The sequence below is a fragment of the Colossoma macropomum genome, unplaced genomic scaffold (assembly GCF_904425465.1).
Source record: "Colossoma macropomum unplaced genomic scaffold, Colossoma_macropomum, whole genome shotgun sequence".
In the NCBI taxonomy this organism is placed as follows: Eukaryota; Metazoa; Chordata; class Actinopteri; order Characiformes; family Serrasalmidae; genus Colossoma; species Colossoma macropomum.
The window spans coordinates 21,562,335-21,588,729 of NW_023494794.1; the positions used below are offsets into that span (position 1 = coordinate 21,562,335).

The window sequence follows — 26,395 nt, forward strand, 5'->3', positions numbered from 1 at the left end:
ATTATAAAACTAGTTCCAGTTCTAAAATCTGAGCCATGTTTAAAGCCATTGTAAAGTAATCCATACATGTACACGTTTGACCATTCACATCAACTGAACTGAATTCTGTAACAATGGAACAAGATATGCTCCCCAGACAAAAAAATAGTCACCTTGCATGTTTAAGTTGGTAGTAACTTCAGGCTCCTGCAGATGGCGTTGCACAAGGATGACCGGGCTATAAATACCTGCAGGGTGTGCGACAGGATTCATAGATTGAGAAGAGGTGGTACAGCGCAGTGATTGTCTCGTTCGATGCACGGACAATACAGGAAATTCTCGTTGAATTGTGGCCGAAAGACGAAATTGACGAACAGGGACCGCCGGCGTGTTTCACGGCTTATGAATAAAAATCGCTTCGCTTTCAGGCAAGAATTGCTTGTAGAAGTCAACACAGGTCCTTCACAACCAATTTCTGAAAGAACACTCCGCAGGGAACTCCATACCCTGAACATATGGAGTGGAGTGGCACACAAGAAGCCTTTGCTCACTTCTGCTCATAAAGTTGCAAAGTGGGCAAAGAGACTCAAAAATTGGACTCTTCATGACTGGAAACGTGTTATCTGGTCAGATAAAGCTCGTTTCTGCGTGTATGTGAATGATGCTAGGCGTCATGTTCATCGTAGACCTCAGGAAGCCTTCGGTGAGGACGGCGTGCAAGGTGTGGTTCAAGCTGGAGGAGCTCTGTGATGTTCTGGTTGTGTTTTAATTACAGTGAAATGGGTCCTTAGGTTAGTCCTTTGGTTGAAATGGGTGCTTTGGTTTATTATCTTATGGAGGAACATAACATTCCTATCCCTGTATTCCAAGATGACAATTCTCGCGTTCACAGGGCTGCAAATGTGTTTGATTGGCATGATGAACATTCAGGAGCATTCACACATCTGGACTGGACCGCAAAATACCAGATTTGAATCCTCTTGAAAATCTGTGGGACTGCCTGGAACAACGAGTAAGACGCCGGGAAAGGTGTCCACGAAATCTGGCCGAACTGCGCAGTTCTTTGATGCAAGAGTGACTGAACATGGATGTTGCCTACGTCCAGAAACATGTCCAGTCCATGCCAATTCGAATCACTCATTTAAATCATGGAGGTATTACATGCTATAAGGTACGTTTCAGTCACAGGTGACTAATTTTTGTCAGGTGAACGTATTTTGCAGTCTTGAAATAATCTGTGACAATTATCATCTTTACATGGACTACAGAATATAGTATTGATACATAGGAAGGAAGAGGCTTCTTAATGTGTATGAAATAAAATGCCCAAAACTGCACTAAACATAAGGACTTTGCTTTGTTTAACACCACCCCCTCCCTAAAATCCCAAGCTTATTACATACCAAGGCCTATTATTCAGTAACTATAGGGACCTCAGTGCAAACTGGTTGAGCTATTCTGGTTATAGAAGTTTGTAATGAAACTTTGGGCCCATCGATTGGCCCTGGGGTTAAACTGAGATGCTGTCAGGCTCCTCCGTTAATAATAGTAAAAGTTAACGTTGTAACACACCAAACACGATATGAATAAACGACATGAAAACGTGAAATATTTAGACAGTTTTTTTCACATTAAAACATGCACAGCTGCGCAACACAATTTTTTTTTTTTTAATTGTGCTGTGTTGTTCGCTTTATATCCTTTGCGCCTCACAAAATGAGCACCTGGTGACACTGGATCAGCTACTTTCAGTTTTGGAAAAGCAAAAAGAATGGAAAATTTTACCACCTATTTCAGGAGTTAGTGCTTTCACACTTCAGATTGCTGTAGCTCCATTTGAGCTGCTTTCGGTGTTTAAAAAGCTCCAGTTGCTTGGACACATCATCTCAGTTGTTACTATTCCAATGCCATACACACCAGTGGTTGGTCGAGCGAGTTTGTGTGGCCTGTAAAAGTTCTCAAAAATCCAATTCAATCAAATAACATGGCGTTTTTGTCTATGCAAGATATTATCATTTATATCTGTGAATTCAATTATTGATACCTGAATAAATCACATGAATAAATCGGTGTGAAAAGGCCTTTAGGCTGCATTTAAAGTTTACTAAAGTTTACATATATTTATGTTTATTGGAGGATTTAGTGTAATATATTTCTGTGTTTAACTGCCAGTGTAATCTTAGTTTTGAAAACAATGTGGAAAGAAAAGTACATGTACACCACTGTTAGCTTGACGCTAACATAACTCTACAAAATAGACATTAATGGAAATTAGCATTGCAATGACTATTTATAAAGTGAAACACTATTAAACACTTCTAAAGTATTGTGTCTGGCTCGTGTACAGTCAGGTTCTTAGCTCCACATGAAATTAATAGTTCCCCATTGAAGATTTGGTTAATGTGATTTCATTGGCTTCAGTTCCTCACATTAGTCTGTATAGAGACCAAAAAAGGGTTAATTGTTCTGTTTTATTACAGACATACAGACGGACGTAAGGTTGAACACAAAACACTGTCATGGTTAAAATGGTGAAAATGCATCCCCACCTTGCCTTTAGCACGATTATGTTAAAATACAAAAGAAGTCATGATGAAGTCTAAACTGTGTTCATGACTCACTAAAAACATTGTCCAGCTTTTATATGCTGTGTATCAAAGGAGGTTCTTATTCACTTTACTGTTGGATGTGCATGCAGAGAATGCTGACGTGGCTGGGTGACCGAAGAAATGGATGAATGGATGTTCTTGCTAGCCAAGCTATGTTCACTATGTTCACTGGAGTTTCTCCAACAGAGGGAAGGAAGCCGTTGTACCCAGTACCCAAGATTAGGACTGCCCAGTTTACATCGAAAGAGGAGAGTGTTGGCAAAATATGTCAGCCATTTATTGGACATTGGAAAGTTATTAACAAGACATACTTTATACATGTATACACTTGTGCCCATAAGAGCAAGACCAGCCAACATAGACTGAAAACATGCATTTCGGGTCCCTGGGGTGCTAAGAATGCTGAGAAGCTGTTTCAGCTGTTAGTTTAAGTTTAAGAAAGATGACAATCATATTTTACACCAGACAGCTATACGAGCCAGTAAAGCACTGTTTAACTAAACCTGTTGTAATCTGTTTGATCTTTGACCATATTAAATTGCATCGGCCACTATAATTCAGAATATTTCACTCCTCAAAATCAGTCTTGGACATAGTTACAAAAGAATACCAACCATATCGGTTGAGCCCTGCTCTGAAAGCATGGGGCTGTTAGACTCTATTCGTTTCAGACTCCCTACAGGGAGAGACAGGTGAGGCAATTGGTAATCAATAAACCTCCTGATCAGCAGACAGACACCCCACGGCTCCTTGGACCTACAGAGCTCATGCAGGGAGGCTTTATGTGTGTGTCTGTGGGGGTTGTTACGTGAGGGAGGCCAGGGTGACAGCAGAAGAACCAGAGCTAAAGTGATTAGAGTCTCCTTGGATGAGCTTATGTACGGAGAGAGAGTGACTGCAGGCAGGCTAAGGAGGCTCAGGTTGAGTGAATCAATACTTGACCACAAACAGACTGCACGGGGTGAAGCAGTGGATAAATCTAACGGATTACTTTTGGCCCACTGCACTAGTGATACACCGAAATTAAAATTCCTCGCTGAAACCAAAACTGAAATTCAAGACAAAACTGAGCTGAATAAAATCAGTTTACATTTGATAGACTTACTGCAGTTGTTGCAACAGGGCATGATGTGCTACGTCCTCAAAAGGTCAGTTGGTCATCCAAGACAATGAATTTCATTATTTTTTTAGCTGTACTTTGCAGTTTTGCTCTGTTCTTTGTACATTTTTTAGTCATTTCAAAACCTGTGGCTGGCAGGATTTTTCCTTTGTTTCTGCTGTTTTGCTGTTTTCTGCGTATTGAACAGGATGTCGTGCTTTCAAGTGGTATCAAACCTGTAACACAGACGTTCTTGAGCGTCTTGCACTCTTCTGATAGTTGGGATGAACAGAGTTTATAAATCACTTGTCAAATGTCCCTTTATAAACTTTGACATGGCTCCACATAACTGAGTTTTTTTTCCACTGTTGATCTGCTGTTGCACAAACTGTTTGATCACATCAGTGCTGACCAGTGCAGAAGAGTGAAGGAAACTAAACAGCATTTTTATCCCTGTTTCTCTTTTTCATTGTCATTCAAATTATTTAAATGTAAGATTGTAACACATAATTGAAGTCCTGTGTGATCGTTTGGATTTTTTTGGGTTATTTGTGGCCTTCTTTATTCTCTTGGACAGAAACCAAAAGCGCCACTTTTGACCATTTTCAGCCAAGTGTTTCGGTGACCGAAAAGTCGGTGCATCCCTACATTGCTACCTGTCTTCCTCTCTCTTTTTCCTGTAGGAGGGTGATTCTTTGAGCGCCATGGAGAAGGTCTGTCGTCAGCTGACCTACCATTTGAGCCCTCACCCACGCTGGAGGAGACAGGGGCTTCTGAAGGGCAAACCCCAGGCCAGGTGAGTCCTGTCAGGTTCTGGGGAGCATTAGCAGTGCTGAAGACTTCATCAGGCCTGTTCTTTTTTCTAAACTTTTTGTCCCAGCCCTGTTCCCTGAGTACCCCTGCCCTGCACATTCTAATGTTTCCCCTGCTCTTCACACTCACTTCAACCAGAGACCAGCTTTGAAGAACAAATTAAAAAAGTGATCATAATAGTAAATAGTAATAGTAAAACGGACCAAGTAATCATTTCTATTCCAGAAATGGAAAGGTCAAAAAGTGTTAGGACACTAACAATTTAAACACTGGTAAACTTTTAAGTTCTTACTGTTACTTCAGAAAATCTTAAACTGATGGTAAACTATCAGTTTTTTTTCACAATGAATTATGAGACAGGAGTCTTTTAGCTTCATATCAAGTGTAAGTAGAAGCTGATGAGAAGACACTGCAGATAGGTCTAATAGCCTGTCTTTTCTCAGCTGATTAACAAAAGTATATTATTTAGGCAGTAAAAATGATTTCATTGTCAGGAGGCAGATTTGTTATATTGTGTGATTTATATCTGGTGGGTCCCATACAAAGTAATACCAAACTGATAAAAATTCTGCTCATATATTGGTGGTTTTGCAAAAATGTCTTATTATCATACCATGTGATAAACTAGTCGTCACAGGTTTGAATAGCCTAAAATTAATATTTGCCAACAGAAACACATTTAACAGCATTTTTTTTCTCTGTGTCGTTATGGCTGTTGCTGATTTAAAGTCAAAAGTATGTAAAGTTTCTCACTTTGAGACGTGCTCAAGCCTTAATCTTGTTCAGTTTTAAAGAGAGCAGAGCGGCTCAGTGCCTTGGATTGTACAGTTACTTTATAAATTTGAGTTGATCAAGTTTACAGTTTATCCAGGGGAGGGATCTAATACTCATTACTATGGAAACTTAGGAAAGAAGACGGTCACCTCATGTGAGGGGCTGTCATTTGGTCAGAAAATTTTTTCATGGAAATTTCATGGAACAGATTTTGTCTCTGTTATGTGAGGTCCCTTTACTTTTATTAGAGGCCTCTGTGTGGACCGACTTTTCTGTCAGGACTTTGCTTCGACTCTGTGGCTTTTGTACTTAGCCAGTGAGTTGGACCAGATGTTTTAGAGCCAGGTAGGCATTATAATATGCAGTATGGGTACTTATGGTCAAGGATTGGGAAGCACTGGTACAGTGCCATAAAAAGTGCCTTTATCTTCTCTGAAGTGCAGGAGTGCCGTTCCTCTCAGCTCAAGCTGAACTGTCAGCCCTCACACAATGAAAAACAAGTCATCCTGGAGCAACTTTGCTCACTACTTAATTACCTTGGCAACTTGAGAGATTATAATGTTCACAGCAGGCTAACTGAAAGTGCATCGACAACTCAGCAACCACAAGAGACAACCTGGCAGCAACAGGCAGAGTTGCTAGCCTTAGTTCTTGAGTAATTACCCGCAAACTTGTACTGCTTTTAATGAGAAGTGCATGTTATATTGACAGCAGAGCAAGTTTTTTTTAAAGTTCCTGTCCTTACACATTTTGTAAATCGCTCTGGATTATAGCGTCCGATAAATGAATACATGTAATACAGGTTTGCACGGGTTCTTGATTAACTGTTTTTGGCTGCCGCTAAAAGAATGGCTTCTCAAACTGTTGTTGCATTTATATGATTTGTAAGTAATGAGATCCAGCAAAGCCAAAATGCATAGATTTTTAATCAGTTTGGGTCACAAATTACCACTTTGAACAAGAAATGCATGAATAGGGAAACATTCAGTCTCGTGTTATTGTTACTTTGATGAAACAAAACAATAATGAGCGCCTAGCATTCCGAACTGTGCTGTGAATAAGTTTGCACACTCGCTCGGAAAAATCACAGTGCATGAAGTAGTAAAGGAAACCTTGTGTATCTTTTACGCAGTGATAGGAAACACAGCAGCACACAGAAAAATCTGATTCTGTATGTTAAACATTTTACTGTGGCCGACTTGAACATGCATGCAGCCCAACTATTGTAGCAGTAGATATTAAGTTATTGAGTTAAAGTGGGCAAAGACAAAGTCTCAGAATGGATAACGGGCGAGGTTCGGTTTGATGAGGTTAACTGTTCAGTGGTGCATATTTGATCTGACAAGTGGGGGGAAGGTATAGCCCACATATGAGAATTCAAATGTTATACTAAGTAAACAAAATGCATCTGCAGTTAGAGTTATATTATATATTAATATCTAATGCTAAATATGATATGTATGTAAATATTAAAAGACAAAAACAAAGGAAGTCATTAACAGGAATAGTAATGGCATTCATATCCAGTATAGATATTCAATTTTATTGCGTATTATAATGGCATGTTTTTTTTCTTTTCATTGTGTCACAACTGTTAGTCAGATTTGCATAAATATTTAAGCAAAATATTTCAATAATGATCAATGTGATGATAATTAAGCATAAATAAAAAGGACCGTTAATAATATGTTGCGTATGTCAGCGAATAATCATAGAACAGTGAAGAAAACAGTTCCATTTGTAACAGGTAGGCAGGGCAGTGCTTCTTTGTTTTTGTCATTACTGACTATAACTAAACAAAACAACAATTTATAATCTAATTTGAATTTGAAAATGCATGGGAATAAATAACAGCTATATAATAATTGATATGTGACAGCTTTTTTTATGCAACTCAGCTATATACTATCCTGACAACCATCTTGCAACTCCCAAAATTGCAGCATTATTTCAAAAGGTGGAGGGAACATGTCCCCATCTATCCTCCCCTGAATTACATTAGTGTAACTGTTCTAGGTGATAGCTTTTGAATAATAACCCCTTGAATACTTGACCCCTTAAATGGCCAGGACCCACAGGCGGGCCCAAAGATTTATTACATACTTAGATATCCTTAGAATATCTCAGCCAGTGTGCATTGAAGTCCCCGTAGTTCCTGAATAATAGTCCTAAGTATGTAATCAGCCTGGGATTTTAAGGGGTTAATATACTGGTATTTGTTACTCTGCATCATGAACAGTAAGGGAAAAAATATACAGGCCTAAAATTCGGTGAAAAGTTTTAACAGGGATGTGAAGTGTGTTAGTTTTGCTCATATATGCGAATAAGTATAAGTACATTATATTATAGCTACTTTGCTGTTATGAAACACGCGTGAGCTTTAACATGAGCGCTTTACTAAGGACATGTCATTAAGGACATGATTGAGCAGGCCTAGATAGCATGGCTGTAACTAGGCTAATTGTTGTAGCTGGAATGAGCTAGAACCGAAAACAGTGAAAAGATGCTTCTCTTGACAGACCATCATATTGGCACCCACTGAGGAGAAAAAACCCTAAGTAGAAGCCCATGAGTCACTGCCTACTGCTGAACCGGTTAGCTCTGGTGTTAGCCGAACCTCATTAGTTCATCTGAAAAAGCAGCCTCTGTTTGTGTCAAGCTGTAGGAGACACAAAAATGGTTTCAGATATTTTCCCTTGGCTGCTTTTAAATAATAAACCATGTTCTCACATGTACACCTTTGCTTGCCGTTGTATTTTCCTTCGTGCAACTGACGTTTTAGCTTGCTAGCACCAGTACACGGTGTACATGTGTATTTTGATCGCAAGCTACTAAATGTTATTATTAACGATAATGTAATGTTTTCTTGTTCTTCTCTGTGGTGAGTTAAATATCCATTCATTAACTGAATATCAAAATGAAACAGAATGAATGTCACTAAAATCTAAACATTTTCCAAAAAGCTCTGAAATACTTGGATTCAGGTTTCACTCAGCTGGGTCCTTCACATATTGCATTAGTGAGTAAGCAGAGAGCCTTCCTTTTAGAATTTGAAAAGTGGCAACACTAGCAATTACGGGGAAATGCAAGAGCCATCATAAACAACATTAAACCCAAGTCACATGCGCAGCAGCCTCATAAGACTGCTTTGGTTGTTTATGCCTTCAGTTGGCTTCTCTCCTTGAAGAGGGTTTTTAATGTAATTACACATGAAGCTTTTCCCCCTGCGCTAACGTATTCATCCATCATTCTTCTGCTTCTTCTCACTAAGTAAGAATCCGCTTTTACTTTTGTTGATTTAGCTGATCTATATTTGGCGGCAGTATGTGCCGTGTGTGTCTGTGGGAAACTGCAGTCTTTTTATAGCCGTCAGCAACCGAGTTTTATCAGTTGGACTCTTCTGTGTTTGTGTGTGTCTGTGTATGTCCCCTAAGCTCCACTGGAGCCATGGGATCAGGAACTGTCCAGTTTGGAAAATTCTTCCCATTCTCAACCCCCCCCGCTTCGCTTACTAGAACACATCAGCATCAACATGACTTAAAAGGCAGCACATTTAGACAACAAACAAATTCAGTTTCCTTTTTGCTTTACTTCTTTGAGCTTTCAGCATGTTCCAGTTCAGTGGAATGGCTTAATTGATTTATAACTGCATTTCCATTTCCATTATTGAAATTGTCCATGTTAGAGTCCAGAACAGAAAAATAATCAGTTTACTCTAAGCAGAACATCTCATGTTCTAACCCCAACATAACAGTCGTAAAACCAGGGGTAGACAGATATGAACATTTGCACTGGCCACTTGGGCCACCAAGCCAATGAATCTTGTGACCAATATTAAGACTAAAGTGATGGACATTTACAGTATATAACAGAGTTATGAAGCATAATTTCCAAGTAATGGTACAGATAAGTCAGAGGCCTAGTAAGGAACAACATTTATCAGGTCTGTGGAGGATTTTGATGCCCTCAATCTTAAGCAATACTGGTCATGTTTTACCATATATACACCGATCAGGCATAACATTATGACCACCTCCTTGTTTCTACGCTCATTGTCCATTTTATCAGCTCCGCTTACTATATAGGTGCACTTTGTAGTTCTACAGTTACAGACTGTAGTCCAGCTGTTTCTCTGCATACTTTGTTAGCCCCATTTAACCCTGTTCTTCAGTGGTCAGGACCCCCACTGACCCTCACAGAGCAGGTATTATTTGTGTGGTGGATTATTCTCAGCACTGCAGTGACACTGATGTGGTGGTGGTGTGTTAGTGTGTGTTGTGCTGGTCTGAGTGGATCAGACAGCAGTGCTGCTGGAGTTTTTAAACACCTCAGTGTCACTGCTGGACTGAGAATGAAAAGAGAACTCAGTCAAAACTTGGTTAAGCATGTCTTCCAAGTCTATGAGTGAATGAGTGAAGTAATGCTACTTCTTTCTTACATAGTGCAGCTTTGAAAATGGCACAGTAGTTAGATGTGCTTTTATAACCACAATAAACTTGATTCCATGACACAGAAGCAACGTTTGGCATATGAGGATGGAGTCTATAATCCAATAGATATCGATCTGTGATATGACATATTCCATGAGTCTGTGTGGTGCAGTGGACAAAAGAGAGGTCACTATTCTACATGGTCTAAAATGCCATTCCTCTTTGATCTCATATTTCTGTTGGTGTTCAGCCTCTATTGTTAACCACGTGTTACCAGGAAGGATTGGAAGTGATCTGAGCTAATGTGGTTAAAGACCGCGTGTGTGTATGTGTGTGTGGGTGGAAAATGAGTGTGTGTGCGGGTGCAGTGCTCAGATGATGATGACATGCACATAGATGATCACGATGATGAGGTTATGTGGATCTCATATGTCCGCAAATGAAACGTGACCTTCTGTTATTTTGCCTCATTTTCATATCTTTTCGTCTTTAATTCAAAGTGCTGGAATATGCAAGAAAAAAAATACCTTCTTAGGCACGGGTTGTCGGGTTCGGACAGAATTTAGACACTCACAGACCAGACTGAAGTAAAATAGGTTTATTAGCAAAAGGAGAATCTAAAATCAAGGTCAGCCAGTCCAAAGTCAGAAGCCAAAATGAGAAAACAGTAACAATGAGTCCAAAATCCAAAAAAAAAACCCAGAAGGCTCGGGAAAGCAATACTTCGCAAAGTACAAACAAACTGAGGGGGTTTATGTAGTCTGCTGAACAGGTGAGCTGTATCAGTAATCAGGTGAAGCGGTACAGTGGAGTGTCACATGAGAGAGATCTGGGGTCATGTGATCAGATGGGGTGTTCTGGGAGTCCGGAGGCTGGGAAGTAGTAACAGCGGGACCGGAGGGAGGCACGACACAGGGCAAGTACCAGAGTGTTCAGCCCCCCTTAATAAAGGCCACTAGGGATGCATCGATATCAGTGCTGATATTGGGTATCAGGCCGATACCTTGCTCATTTACTTGTACTCATAAAAATTCACCGATACCAACGTTCCACACACTCCCGCGCTAATGAACATACAATCTTATTTTTGCGGTGCCACTTTCCTAACACAAAGAATGATGTATATATCCCAGCAAAATATTGAAAAGGTGAGATGGTAAAACGGCACCCCAGTGGCAGCTGCACATCCTGTTAGGTTTAATCTGGCACGCTGCCTCAGAATGGCACATTGGGCTGTGTCACACTGAACCTCCCTGAACCCAAACCGAATGCTTCTAAAAACAAAGCAGTGAGCCCTTGGTCAGGAAGTGGCGGTGTCAAGAGCCAAGCAGTGAAAAACTAATTAGGGTGAGCACCAGTAACAATTAAAGGAGTATAATCCCATTTCCTGTGAGAAAGTGGTCCATTTCATTCAGAGCCAGTTTCCTTCTTCCTGCCTGTCACATGAGGGCTGTTCTCCTAGAGTGCTTCTGTTAGAGGGAAGCCCTGTTAGTGCCATGAACCTGCTCATTAGAGAGCAGAGAGAGCGAGAGAGGGAAGGGAAATAGAGAAAAGGCACAAGAAATGCACACACACAGGTTTATTTTTATTCAGCGTCTGGACATAGGGTCATAGAAAGGTCTACATCTAATGTATTAGATATATAGATGTGTCCATTTGCAATAAGAATATGTCATGTACTGTGCAAATGTCAGAGACCGCCCTTCATTTATTTCATTTACAGTCAAATTATGTTATTCATTTTTCGGTAGATATTTCTGAGAAGATTAGATAATCCACTTGCATAAGGAAGGGAAAGTCAAAGGTAAATGTATGGGAAAAAGGGTGTTTCCAAAACTGGACTTCAAAAAATAATTAAAAGCTACATAGAAAATGGGGCTTTTAACAACCATGCAAGACCTGGTAGACCACCAAAACGTTCCCCATCAGATAAACAGCACTTAAAGCTTTCATCTTTGAGAAAGAGGAGAAAATCAAGCTGCTTCAGATCTAAAAACATCCACAAGTGTTTCTGTCCATCCTTCCACTGTGAGAAGACAACTCAGCGCTGTGAGTCTGAAAGGATGTCAAGTCAAGTCAAGTCAAGAGGCTTTTATTGTCATTCCATCTAAGTACACAGTGGAGTGAAATTACGTTCCTCCAGGAACAAGGTGCAACATGGAACAAAAGAGTACAAAGTGCAAACGTGCAGACGTAAGTGTGCAAACCAAAAAATGAGACTAGAAAACAATACAATAAATATGATAAATTAAACAGACATTAGACACAGTAAACAGACAGGACAGCACTTTACGCAGTTACGCAGTCAGATAACATACATAAACACAGCAGTTACTGAGGTAGTAGCTGTCAAGAAGCCTCACTGAGAAAAGGAAATGAAGAAAAATTGCACATCAAACAAAAAAGCTGCTGGTGTTCTCAGAACAATGGACTGACCACCCCAGAGTCCAGACGTCAACATCACTGAATGTGTTTGGAATTACTTGTCATCTGAAGTAGAAAATGCAACCAACTTCTAAGACTGAACTTTGGCGGTGTGAAGAAACATCCCTGCAGATTTCTTTTATAAACTGAAAGTGAGTCCCCTGACAATAATGGAAGCTGTAATAAAGGCAAAAGCTGGACACAGTAAACGCTGAAAAAATGATCTTTAGTTTTGAGGCTTCTGTGTGATTTTCTGCTAAATATTTTTCTTCTGACACTGAAAAATGAAAGCTTGAATCATTAGTCATTAAGTTATTAGTACTTAATTTAACATTGACATTAGTACTTAATTGCCATTTTGACTGGAAATAAAAAATAAAGTGCTCTCTGACTTGCGCACAGTATTGTATATACAGGACTGTGCAAACATCTCAAGCATCTGTTCCCAGTAGTTTGTACACACAACAATACCATCAGCACACCTAAGCAAATAGCTTAAATTGATTAATACTGTAATAATTGAAATACAAATATAAATAAACATTAATACAGTGAAAGCAGTTGATATATTTTTAACTAGTTAAAAGAATATGGGTTTGGCTCCAGATTTTTCCTTGACACTCCCAGGAATACTGGGAAAAGACACATTGTCTCTGTTCCTTCTTCAGCAAATGAATCATGAAGTGTTTTGGCCCAGCCCAAACTCACAAACGACTTCCTTACTGTGTGATTCACTTTTCAAGTGCCATCATATCTCTCTCACTCTCTCACTCTCTCTATCTCTCTCACTCACTTTCTCTCTCTCTCTCTCTCTCTCTCTGAGTCATTGTGTTAGTGACTGTCTCCCACAGCATACTGATAGCTTCCAGTCTCTAATGGCTGAGACCACAAAGCCCATAGATTTGACCTGTGCTGGTCAACGCCGCCCTTTATTGGGAAAGCCTTCCTAATTGTGTTAGTATTGACTAGTAGGCTGACAACTTGCCCTTTCAACAGCGGGTTTTCAATAATTTCAATTTTGGAATTGTGTGCACCTCTGTGTCTGTGTCTGTGTTTCTCACTGTGTGAGTTATTGCTTCTTTCTAAGCTAATAAAGTCAGGCTTCAACTATGGTGTGGCTTTTGAGCTGAAAGAGGAGTCTAACCTCAGACTTCAAGATTAATTTAGTCTCCATTGCATGTTTCTTCTATCTTAAATGCACTAAAATTAGGGCTAGGACATACAGCAGCATACAAAGTGAATACTTAAGTGATGTTGTCATGTGATACTTAGCATGGATACCATGATGAGCCTAAAAACAATCAACCACAAACAGACCCACCCACGAGACAAATTAACAAAAACTTGAATTGTACAAACAATATTTGTGTGTATGCACCAAAACAATATGACCATTATGCCATCAGAACAGCTCCGACCCACCGAGGCATGCACTGTAGTAGACCTCTGAAGGTGCCCTGTGATATCTGGCACCAAGATGTTTGCAGAAGATCCTTCAATCCTGTAAAGTTGTGTTTTGGAGCCACTGCAGATCAGCATTGTTCCATCACATCCCACAGATGCTGGATCATTTTGAGATCTGTGGCCGGTTGCACCAGCTGTGTGTAAGTTAAAACGCAGGCTAGTTGTAACATAAGTGTTTACTAAGTTCAGGTTAATGCATTACTAAATCAGAACAAGTTGCACCACACAAACTAGTTTTAACCTTGAGCTTAATAGTTACTAAATATTTACACCTCCTCCTCCTCCTCGCATTGAACGCACAAAAAAGACCAAAATCATTTAATTAACTAAGCTAAAAATTCAAAACGCTGTAAGCTGTGATTTTACTTACAGCTCTAATCATCACTCTGGTTTGAACTCCAAGCATGAAGCTAAACACTCACAGCTCCAGCTCAGTGAGATTTGATAGCTGCCCGAACTGCTAAACTGAGGCTGCTGTTGTGTCGGTTATCCAGAAACCGTCGTTGTAAAAGCTGCATAACAGTGCAATAATAAAGAATAAACAGACGGTGGCTGTAGATAATTAGCTTTATTCAGTTTAACTTGTACAGCTGCCGTCACATTTCCATGGAAGCAGGTTTACTGATCATGTTATTGTTATGTTAAAGCAACATATGCATGAGTTAGTTGTTACTAGTTCAGGCATGACTTACGAATTTGTGGTGCAATGAAATTTAGTAAAAGGATAGTTTGAAACTAACTAGTGTAACTAAGGACTTAAAGACTTTATGCCCAAACTTAAGTATAAACTTACGCAAACCTGGTGCAACACAGTCCTGGAGAATTTGGAGGCCAGAGCAACATCTTGAACACTTCATCATATTCCTCACACTATTCCCGGACAAGGTGTGCAGTGTGGCAGGGTGCATTATCCTGCTGAAAGGCTCCGCTGTCATTGTGGAATACCACTGCCATGAAGGGGTGTACCTGATCCGCAACGATGAAATCCGAAATGAATGGCCAAGGTTTTCCAGCAGAACATTGACCAGAGCATCACAGTCCCTCCACCGGCTTGTCTTCTTCCAACCGTGCATTCTGGTGCCATCACTTCCCCAGGTAAACGCTGCACACTTACTCAGCCAACCAAAAGATCTAAAAGAAAATAGGACTCATTGGACCAGGCGACCATTTTTCCATTTCTCCAAGGTCCAGCTCTGAAGCTTGCATGCACTTTCAGCAGTGAACTAGGGTTAGCTTTGGCATTCTGACCGGTCTGCAGCTGCACAGCCCCATACACAGCAGAGTGCGATGCACTGTATGTATGTATGTTGTGACACTTTCTTCCTGTAACCATCATTACACATTTTTGTGATGTGCCACAACAGCCCTTCTGTCAGTTTAGACAGACAGGATCGCCTTTGTTGCTTTCACACGTCGATGAGTCTGGGGCGCCCAACACCCTTTCACCAGTTCGTGGTTCGTCCCTCCTCAGACCACTGTCAGTAGTTGCTCACCACCCCACAAAACTGATCTGACCATAATGATTTGAACCTTGTCAAAGTCACTCAGGTCTTCACAGTTGCCCATTCCTCCGACATCCAACACATCAACTAGAACAGATTGTGTGCCTACCATCTAAGATATCCCAGACCTTGATATGCACCGTTGTTATGAGAAAATCAATGTTATTCACCATTTGTGAGTTATCATAATGTTTTGGTTCATCGCATACACAGTGCTGTGAATATATACAGCACACTGCAAATGTTAGAGACCACCCTTCATTTAATTACCAGTCAAATTGGCTTGTAAGTTATCCAGTTTTCAATGTTATTCCTTTTTTCACGTACAACAAAAGGAGAAATGAAAACTCAAAAACTACATTTCATATAAAAAAACTGACAAGTTATTTAAGCAAGTCTTGAACAGCTGTTCTTTGAGGTTTCAAAAAGATATGCTTAAATGACCAGTTAAACTACATATCTCAGAAAAATGTGGAACATATTTTTATTGCAGTTGTTCAGCATTGTTTGGACTAGTGGTCCCAGGTAAGAGTCCCAGGTATGAGACCCCTGTGCTAAACTGTATGTATATTTGTGTTCATCTACCTAGCAATAAAACACAACTTGTTGCTTTGAATTTACTTGATTCAAATGTGTGCATAGGTTCCAGATGTATACAATACATTGCATTGCATTGCTGGCAGTGTATTTGTTATCAATCTACACCCTGAGTTCAGATGTCAGATTTGGGAGTATTGGGAGAGAAAAAGTTGGATCAATGCATCCCTACTACTATCTCTCTATCTCTGGTCTCCTCTCCATTCATCCCTACATCCTTCTACCCTTATGTCTGGTCTCGTCCATACATACAAGAGTGTAGCTTAGATTTAAGCAGTAGAACACTTAGAGCTGGGGGCGAAATGGCAAAATGCAATATTATGATACTTTAGGAAGTTTTTCACGAGTTACGATGGGTCACGATATTTATTTTTTCTGACATCTGATAAGTTAGAACAGACAAAATAGTGCCACATTTTAAAAATACTACCAAAACTATGAAACCAATTACTTGTGTTCAACTTTTCACACACTGTGCTGCAGTAAAGCCAGTTCGACATGACTAATTATGCTCTCTTTAACCAAACACACAACTGGGAAGTGTTTTTAAGTACTGATGATATCTGATTATGGGCACAGATGACAGTATTTATCGTTATTGTGATAAATTACATCACAGTATGTCACAATATGCTTATTTAAGTAATTTATCATGATAACGATAAATATTGTCATGTTGCCCAGCTCTGAGGCCCAATCTCATTTCTTACTTGACCCCTACCCCTTGTTTTCGAGCGTCACCTTGCCTCTTGCAACTGAGTTAGAAGGGGTGGTGGTTGAAATCTTCCCCTATGAAATGGAACAACCCTCAAAATAAAAAGAGCATTACTTCATCAACAGCTACTAGCGCTGCTCTGTAGGTGACCCTGCCAGTCTGCAGTGATAGCAGGGGAGGGTAAAGTTCAGCTCCTCACTGCTGGGCTTTAGTTACATTTAGGGTATCATATGCTTTCAAAGGGGAGGAAGTGACAATTATTTATTATCTCCCACCCCTAATTCTTCAGTGATATGAAGCTGAAGTCAGCTATTCACCAGCTTTTTGTTTGAATCTTCCCATTCCACCTTAAATAATACAGCAGTTCTGATGCCTGAGGCGCCAGAATGCAAGTGCTACTCCATTTAAGGTGGAACGGGAAATTTAGCTGGCTAGCTACTGAGACATTAGCATACTATTAGCAAATCTTTATGCTTGTTATGAAGAAAAGGACCAAAATACATTGAAACGACATTAAACTAAGATGATACAATGGTTATCACAATCTTTTAACAGAGAAAATACATTTATGGGTTTCTTTGGTCGCTCATGCAGCCATCTTGCCGGTTTTTCTTTTTTTCTTATAACTCTGTTTGGAGGGTGACTCTGAAAAACCTCTGTTTGGAGGGCCATGTAGCCCTAACACTTTGCCCTACCCCTCTATCTCAACTAAAATCAGGACACCCTACCCCTTGATGTGAACGTGAAAAAAAACGGACGGCTAAGGGCTCAGCGGTAGGGGCGAGGGGTGAAACGGGACTGGGCCTAAGAACACTGAGGTCAGGTGTTATCACAGATGCGGTGATGTTTTTTGTAATAACACATGACCTCAAGTGTTCAATTGCTTTTAAACATAAAAAGGGTAAAGTAGAAGCGGAATAACGATTAGCTGCAAAGCAGTCGTTAATTAGCAAACGATGCTCAGCGAAACAATACAGTTGTGAAATGACCAATCAGATGTGCTGACAGAACTAACTTTGGTATAAAGACAAATAAAACAGAACAGCGCTTCCTGTTATGACTCATCCATATGATGTTGGTATGGAAGCACGCAGTTTGTTGTTTACACTGAACCCAGTGGACTATGTGTGTGTGTGTGTTTCCCTCGGGGGTGACCTGTGTGTCTATGGGTCCCTACTCTTTTGTGTATATCTGTATGTGTGTTTATGTGACAGTTATATTATCTGTGTGGGAAGCTCTTTTAAGGTAAGACCCATCATTTCAGATTGGGCTTTGTAAATGCTGAGAGCTCCTGCTGCTTCTCTGTCTCTCTCTCAGACTCTGAAACGCTTTAACTTCTAGGCTTATACGTCTTATTGTGACACCGTCTCTGTACGAGTATGCAAACTGTCTCTCCTCTGCACCAATTAGCTCCTGACATATGGGCTGTTCTTTCTTCTGTCATTTTTCTCTGCTGTTTCTCGCTCACAGCTTTTAATGTTCTTGTTCTTCTTCCTCTACCTCAGTGGTCCGCAACACATGTTAGTCATGACCACACATTCTAGTTAAAAAGTTGTTGTTTTTATTGAATTTAAGGTTGTATGCAAAAGTTTTGGACTAATATTTTCTAAATAAAAAAAGTTAAAACCACCTCTTTTTAGAACAAACTTAAATATTACATAATACGTATTTAATATTGTGTATTAAATATTACATGCACATCATGTTTCAGATCTACCCTCATTCAAGTCTGGGGACAGTGAAGCCCAAAAAACTATAAAAAGTAGTTCAAGGTTGATTTGATGTACGTTTTTAATCATGTCTTGTTGAAATATCCAGCTACTTGTCTTCTTCAGTGTCCTTCACTGGCCGGGTTTCCATTCAAACGTTTTACAAATGTTACGCACATTTACAAAATTTCGACAGGGAAAAAAGCGAATTAAGTCATGTCAACCATCCACTACAGTTATGTGAAGAAACTTTAGAAGACATAGGGGTTGCATCAAAACAGGCAAGATGGAAATATTTAACTCGTTTTTTTCCTTTAAGTAGAATTCTATCTTTACAGCCATTTGCCATATTTTATGATGTTTTCAGCTCAGAGACAAAGACTAGAAGAGCAGTGGCTCACCTAACGAGAGCGGAAATCTCCGCACCACCCCGAAGACGTCCAATGCACCAGACAATTCTGGCAGGCATTTTTCAAACAGGCTTTGGATTTGGCTTGATATGTCAGCGCTTATTCGAAAAACCCTTTTCCAGCACCCTTTTTTGCATTTCGGCTTATTTTAACTTATTTGTGATATTTTGGTGTTTTTTGAAATTCTGGTTATTAGAAAAAATTGGTGGATGGAAAAGCCACTATTGACTGTGGGACATCCATGATTTGTTATTTAGTAGAATCCTTTCTTTCCTCGTTCCCCACAACATTTCCTGTGCCACTGGTTGCCACACAAACTCAAAGCAGGCCTGGAACATCTAGTTATCTACCCCTGGGCACAAATATTTGGTGGGCCCATACTGACTACCTTTCTTGCATGGTTAGTAATTTTTTTTTATATTACAACAGGTTATAAAACCTGCAGCACCACGATAGCAGCATACTAACTGCACATCACTATTATAAGTGCATCATTTTTCCAAATGCAACAAAACAGTAGCAAGATTAGGCACACATTAACGAGAACACAGGTTAACCAATACAACAATACAACATTTCCCAATAAAGCATGCGCCGCTCTTGACAGGCAACACATTTGCCCCAATGTAGACGACACTTATTAAAATCGAACCACTGAAATGTACATAATAAAGACAAAAAATAACATACTTAAATAACCAAACCGTCAAGCATCCTATCTAATGCATACTGCATCAGGTGTGGAAGTTTTTTCTTTCTCATTTATATCTTACATCTAATGACTTTATGCGCTAAAGTTTGCAGATCACTGATGACAAGGATGCAATTTTTTTCTTTAACTCAGGTGGCTGACTTATATTTGGCTTTGGAAATGGTCATCCTCTACTCTCTTGAGGTGTCAGGTCCCTTTTTATAGATCCCCTGGCACATATTTTGAATATGTAAAGCTTCAAATTCAAAGTACATTAAAAGGCACTACTTCACTGCTGAGAACCTGAAAGCTTGACCAAGGTAATGGCAGATTGGCAGTGCAACAGTTGCTAAGCAGTGATTGGAGGAGAAAATGGACGTTTAGGAAAGACATGGAGGGTATGTGAATTATGATTGGCCATGACACAATGACAGATTGGTACATTTTTTGCATTTATATTTTCTGTATTTTTATTATATTTATATTATAATTGTTTGCCGGGGTCCCCTGGTGGTTCGTGACCCAGGCACATGCCTCATAAAACCCATTCAATGATCTGGGCCTGACCCAAAGCATAATAGACCCACCTCTGTGGTTAACAATTGGCAAGATGTTCTTTTTCATCAAATGCTGCTCCTTACTTTGTCTAAACATACCCTTGTACATTATATTTCACAAGGTCTCTGGTTTAGAGATCACAGTTAAGGTTAACTTCTGATGAGCCGCATAGATTAGGTTTGTCCAACAACTCTGCATCACAATTCCAGTGTGAGCTAAATCTTCCTCTTGGTCCTTGGCAGTGATGTGGGAGTTTTGCATACCTGCAGTCTACATGCAGTTTTTTCAGAGGTTTTTCTTGGTCTTTCAGATCTTGTATTGACTTCAGCAGTTCTTCTTAACATTTCAAACAGGGACAGTAACAATCAGGCAGTTTTTAGATATCTTCTTGCTTTGGAAGAATCTATTATCTTTATTTTCAGATCCTCACTCAGCCGCTTTTAGTTGTTGGACACTTAGGGGTTAATAATGAATTGTTACAAATTTCTGACAGAAACAGAATAAAAATTAATTCATTTTTGGCTTTTTTTAATTCATTTTTTTACATTTCAAATGAGACAACAGTATTGAGAATCATGGAGAATGGAGAAAAGTGGTCACTGTTTTTGTCTTGTATTCATTACAAAAAAAAAAATCATCTTTCTCTCTCTCTTTCAGTCTGAAGGTGGTTCTCTCCACCCCTCCTGCTGGCGGCACGCTGGACCTGTCCGGCATCCCCCTCTCATGGCGAGACACAGAGCGTCTGGTTATTCATCTACGGCGCCACTCCGCCCGTGTGCGAAGCCTGGAGCTGGGCTTTACTGAGCTAACAGACGATGCCCTGCTGCTTCTGCTGCCCACGCTGGCTGCCCTGCCTGCACTGGAGAGCCTGGCGCTTAACGGCAACCGGCTGACCCGCGGCATCCTGCGCCAGCTCACTGACGCCCTGAAGGACCCAGGCAGCTTTCCAGCACTGGCCTGGGTGGACCTGGGCAACAATGTGGACATCTTCTCCCTTCCTCAACCTTTCTTGCTGGGTCTGCGCAAGCGCTGCCCCAAGCAGGGCAATCTGCCCACCATCCAGGAGCAGGGAGAGGCACAGTCAGGCGAGGCTGAGGAGAGGGGGTTTGGGATGAGGGGCTGGGCCGGGTGTGGGGCATGTGGGAGCACTAGTTTGGAGGAGGTTGGAGAGGAGGAGACATCCACATGGACTTCAGGGTCAGCAGATGAGACATGATGACGATGCCGCTGGTATGATGAGAATTTACAAGTGACTTTAATAGTTAGATAAGTAATAGCCTTCAGTTGGACATGGAAGATGGGTCGGGGCGTAACGAGACTCATTTTCAGAATAAATCCAGAATGAATTTTCGATTCTGAAGTTTTGACCTGATTTTTGATATTTTACATGTATATAAAATGTAAAAAATGTCTTGATTGTACGGAGCTCTAATTATATACTACATAGACAGGTTTGATTCAGATAAATATAATTTCAAAATGTCTGGGGACAGCTATGAGAAATTGTGGGCTAAGTGTAGGTGGGAGCGTAGACTAATTAAGGTGGGAACGAACTGAATGAATATTTCAAGCCCTATTCAGAGACTTGTGAAGGCGGTGCATGTCACCATTGTCGGACATTATGTAAGTTAGCATGGCAGAAAAGTCCCTCTAGGATATACCATAGGGGCTGTACTTTTGTTTGCACTGGACTTCCTGCAGTCCAGCGCCAGGTTTAGCAAGTTGTCCCTAGATTCTCATTACGGGACTGTCTGGCCCTGCAAGACTACTAAATCCAAAAAACTTAACTGCCACATATAAAGGCTTATACTGTATCTCCATTTTTAAACCCTCAAAACTGAATCAATACACTGAGTCTGACAGCGTTATGTTGCTGTTTCAGTGATTTCTTGTTTTATAGTTTCCATAAAAGATAAATGAAACATAAATGAAGAGACAGTACAGCCTATACAGTGTTGTGAACATTTGTTTTCTTTTATATTTTTCAAAACTGTCTAGAAATCTTTACAGCAGTAATGGATAGAGGAATTCCTGCTGTTGGGAAGACACACAGCGTGCCTGTACGATGACTGTAGCCATGAACCTCCAAAGTAAAAAGACCACTGAAGTAAGAAAGAAAGACACAAACCATTCTAATGGACAGAAACTCTCCAGCTTTAAGTAGCCTCCCAGTTTTAACTCGAGATGTCCCAGTCTGTCCGGAAAGATCAGCGATAGAGCCAATAAAAGCATGTTTTAATGGATCTGTATCTGCTGTATTAAGCCTGAATGAATTCCGGCCCCATGTTAAGGCTGTCTTACTCCATCATGCTCTGCTTGCACTGATGTCGAGGTGATGTAAACAGACATTAACCACAACTTCTGGCAGCTTTCAGAAGTAAACAGGCGGTTTAAATGTCTGCAGTGTGGAGTTTTAAAGAGAAAAATGAAAACAGCCCAGCGATGCTGGTATTTCAACTGCAGTTAAGCTAGCAAACTTTCATAGAAACATGATTAAACTAGTCACATGTAAAATGTGAATGCGCAGCTAATGCAGCTTATTTAGTGGTAAAAGTAATGCTGTGTTACTTTTTTCTCAAAAAAATACTAAAATACTATAACAAATACTGTAATGTACTTTACTGATGTATTTTGAATTGTAAGCCTAGCGTCACGAAACCTTCTATCTCATTTTTTGTTGGTTTTTTTTTTCACTGAATTTTAAAACTCCTTTTCCTTCCCCTGTGATGTTAGCACTTTAAAGATAGGAGGTTTTTGATGCGACAGCGATGATATATTTTTTAAATTGGACCGATTTTACTACCTACCTTTAAAAAAATACATACAGTCAGTTTAGTACTTGACTTTAGCTCAATTCAATATTAAAGGAATTGGGTCACTACATAGTTTTTAACCCTAGTTTTTATCACTGGTTACAGCCCCATTCAGAGCATCAGTTGTACCAGCAACAGAGAGCTCAGAAGACTCACCTACTCCAGTGCTTTATTAGGTGTGGTCTTCTGTTGCGTTACTGTCTAAAGGCTTACGTCGTTCCAGTATCAACAGCTGACGCTTTGCTAAGCCCCGCCCTCTTTATTACTGTTTGATGAGCTTTCAAGCCCGGTATGTTCAGAATAGATTTTTCGATTGGAAGAGTAGATTTACTCTGTAATCATTTATATTTCATCATTTTTAGATAAAAGTAGAGTAAAAGATTGCCAGCTTGCCTTTGAAGGCTGGGTATGTAACACTGCGAACTCTTGGCAGCCTAAAGGCCTTTGTGTCGCGATTTATTCAAACAAGCACGTCGCTGCTGTTGGAAGAAAACCTCGTATCTCCAAAATGGTAACTTTACAGGAGAAGGAAAAAACCTACTTTACTTTTAATGTAAGTCAATGAAACCAGACTTTTTTCCAAGTAATTTTGGGTCATTTCTTTTAGTCTATTCATCATGAAATTTACATACAATGTAAAGGGCAACAGTCATTTTCAAATTACGGCAAAAACTGAAAAACTTCAAAAATGGAGATACAAGGTTTTCTTCCAACAACAGCGACTTGTACAACTGAGGACAACTTGCACACCAAATGCGATTTTTCAGCGACTGTTTTATTAACGCACTGTTCGATTTTTGATGACATTAACTCTCCAACCAATCACAGCTGTCTCTGGCTTTGTCATGTTTACAACCAGGATCAGCTGTATCCCAGTAGCTAGAACTAGAACGTCAAAAGTTTGTCACAGATGGTGTTAGCATCTCTAACAGCAGCCTAAACAGCGATAAAGGCTAGAAGCTACAGTCAAAAAATGAGAAGCTTCAACAAATTGCGATCCATTTTAATGGCATGTACTGCAGTGTAGATATAATCATGCATAATTATATGCATTTCTCTATTTTAGGCTCACAGGTTTAAACCTGTGGCTGCATATTAAATGAATTTCATTATTTACTCAACTTGATGAAATATTAAATCTAATTAACTGACAATAACAATGAAGACTTTGTTAGCTTTAGCAGATTTTGCAGCACAGTACAGATGGATGACAGGCTTAATTCCTCTATGTAATATGGACCCTACACCCCTCTTCTCTGTCTTTAATCTAAAGAAATGGATAAAATCTCACCTCACACTCCAAACTCCTGATACAAAGCAAGTTACCACTGTGGCACTTTGTAGTTTGTCAGAGGGCCTAGTTACAGTTGCTAAGCTACGACTAGACAATCTGTATATTGGGAGGGGGTTAGCTAAGGGTCAGTTTCATTTTCAATGTTTTTTTTTTTGCCTTATAATCCCACGAGGGACTTTGCCACCATTATGTGGTATTGAAGCCATTGTAATTTATGCATTCATAAATTATTCATTCATTTATGCAACGACTCATGATTGGGTCGTTAATTCTAGTGAAGCGTACACAAAAAAGGAACAGTTATTTTCTGGCTCGGATCCTTAAAGAAGTGCACCGAACAATAACTGTAGCAACAAGAAGCAGTGGACCTATTTCGGTGTCATAAGTCAGCACTTTGAGACTTGGTGCATCCAATCAAGTACAGAGAATTTAATAGATTATTCCCTGGCTTTTCGTTAGGATGTTTTAATTCTATACACCACTCTTCAAATGTTTGCATTCACTGTTCATAAGTTTGGAATCACTGTTTTGATCAATGTAAAACAAATTTTGTTGCAAACGCATGTAGAAAATGATTCTGATGTGATGCTAAGATTTTATAGGTTTCAGATGATTTGTAGGATGTAAATATGAAGAAATTTGCAATGCTGAAAAGAGCTGAAGTTGATTCCATAATAAATGTATGAAGCCTTATATAGGAAAAACCTGCTGATCAAACTGCCATTTATTACAGATTATCTAGTAAAATCTGCAACTTTTTGCCATTTCATTTCTTCTCATTGTTCCTGAAATACTTTAAATGGTGTATTTTGGTGTCTAGTTGATAGCATTTCAATCCACACTGTATAAGGTATCAGCTATCATTATGTGACAAGTGGTTCCAAACGTTTGAACAGTAGTGTACATACAGTAACATTAGTACTCTCTATATGCTACCATTGAAGAATATCATAAGGTTGCAAAGTTGTTGAATGTTTATGATGCTTGTTCTTTACAGTGTACTTACAGTACAGTACTGTGCAAAGGTCAGAGACCACCCTTCATTTATTTCATTTATTTCCAGTAACAAACAGCTATGAAGTATATTGTCTTCGTTTTTTAGCATCAGGAAAAAGGCAGAAAACATATTTAACAGAAAATCACACTGAAGCATCAACAACTAAAAAAATATCAACTATTTCAGTATTTAATGTGTTCACACTTTGCCTTTATTACAGCTCCCATTCTTTTCAGGAGACTTGCTTTCAGTTTTTTAAAGAAATCTGCAGGAAAATTTTTCCCACACCTCCAAAGTTCAGTCTTAGAAGTTGGTTGCATTCTCTGCTTCTCATGATCCAAATAATACCATCACTTTCAGTGATGTTGAGGTCTGGACGGTCTGTTGTTTGGAGAACACCAGCAGCTTCTCTGGCCTTTCAGAGTCATAGCGCTGAGTCGTCTTCTCACAGTGGAAGGATGGACAGAAACACCTGTGGATGTTTTCAGATCTGAAGCAGCTTGATTTTCTCCTCTCTCTCAAAGATTAGAGTGCTGTTTATATGATGGGGACAGTTCTGGGGGTCTGCCAGTTCTTGCAGGTGGTTGCTAGGAGTCTCATTTTCTCTGTAGCTTTTCCATTTTTTAAACTTCCTCATACAGGTGGATCATCTTATATCTAATCTCCTCATAAATATCTCCTGAAATATGAACAGCTTGTACATTTTGATTAGAAATTAAAAAGGTCGTCTCTGACTTTTGCACATTGCTGTCTATATTGATAAAGAACTCAGTCTTTGCTATTAAAATGAATTAAGCATAAATGTAATGTGAACTGAGTCATTTTTCACAAAAGCATCTGCCCTCAGAGTCTTTGTGTGTGAATGCTCATGCATATTTGGATTATTCTGGATGTGTCCAGTTCTACCCCCCCACCCCCACCACCCCCAACTCTTTTTCTCTCACTCTTCTCCTTTTCTCTTCTCTCCCAAATCTGCCTCTGAGTGTATATCAGAGAACATGCAGCATGTGCGGAGAGGATTTGGCAAATCTCACTGACTTTAAGTTTTTAGAAAAGCTGAAAGCTGGTGTCTTCAGAGACTTTAATGCTGAGCTGTAGAGTGAAACTGCACACGTTTCTGATATGTAGTGCATTCATTTCTCTTTCCTGCTGGGTGAACAAAGCGTAAGGCTAACAAAATGGCCTTTTGAAGTAGCAATCAGGACTCGGATGGTGTATCACCTCAGTTTAGTCTGTTACGTTCTGCAGGGGAGAGTGAGCTGCAGCTGCGTCGTCCAGGTCCTTGCAATCCTAAATTCACACAAATTAAAACAACCCTTGCAATGCTGGCAAGGGCTCGTAATGTTGTCCAGTACAATCCTCTAATCCTCCTTTGCAGTCAAATAAAGCTCTGCTGATCGTTCTAACACAGTTTTAACAATAAATGGTCTTAAATGCTGGAGTTAATTCATCCTTTAACCCTGAAGGTTGGAGCGCAGACTGCTGGTCACACAGCAACAGAGAGAACAATCTCGCCT

The 26,395-nt window shown here is 39.8% G+C and overlaps 1 protein-coding gene across 2 annotated transcripts in view; it reads left to right on the top strand.

Moving 5' to 3' along the window:
• The window catches only part of LOC118814795 (leucine-rich repeat-containing protein 75A-like), a 38,640-nt gene extending 15,518 nt beyond the window's left edge, over nt 1-23,122 (top strand). The window contains exons 4-5 of one of the 2 annotated variants that reach the window (XM_036580574.1): nt 4,371-4,483; nt 20,432-20,990. In XM_036580574.1, coding sequence (XP_036436467.1) covers nt 4,371-4,483; nt 20,432-20,990 — 672 coding nt within the window. Of the gene's footprint in view, nt 1-4,370; nt 4,484-20,431 lie in introns of both variants that reach the window. The other variant, XM_036580575.1, reaches the window with a different exon arrangement.
• The last annotated feature ends 3,273 nt before the right edge of the window (nt 23,123-26,395 follow it).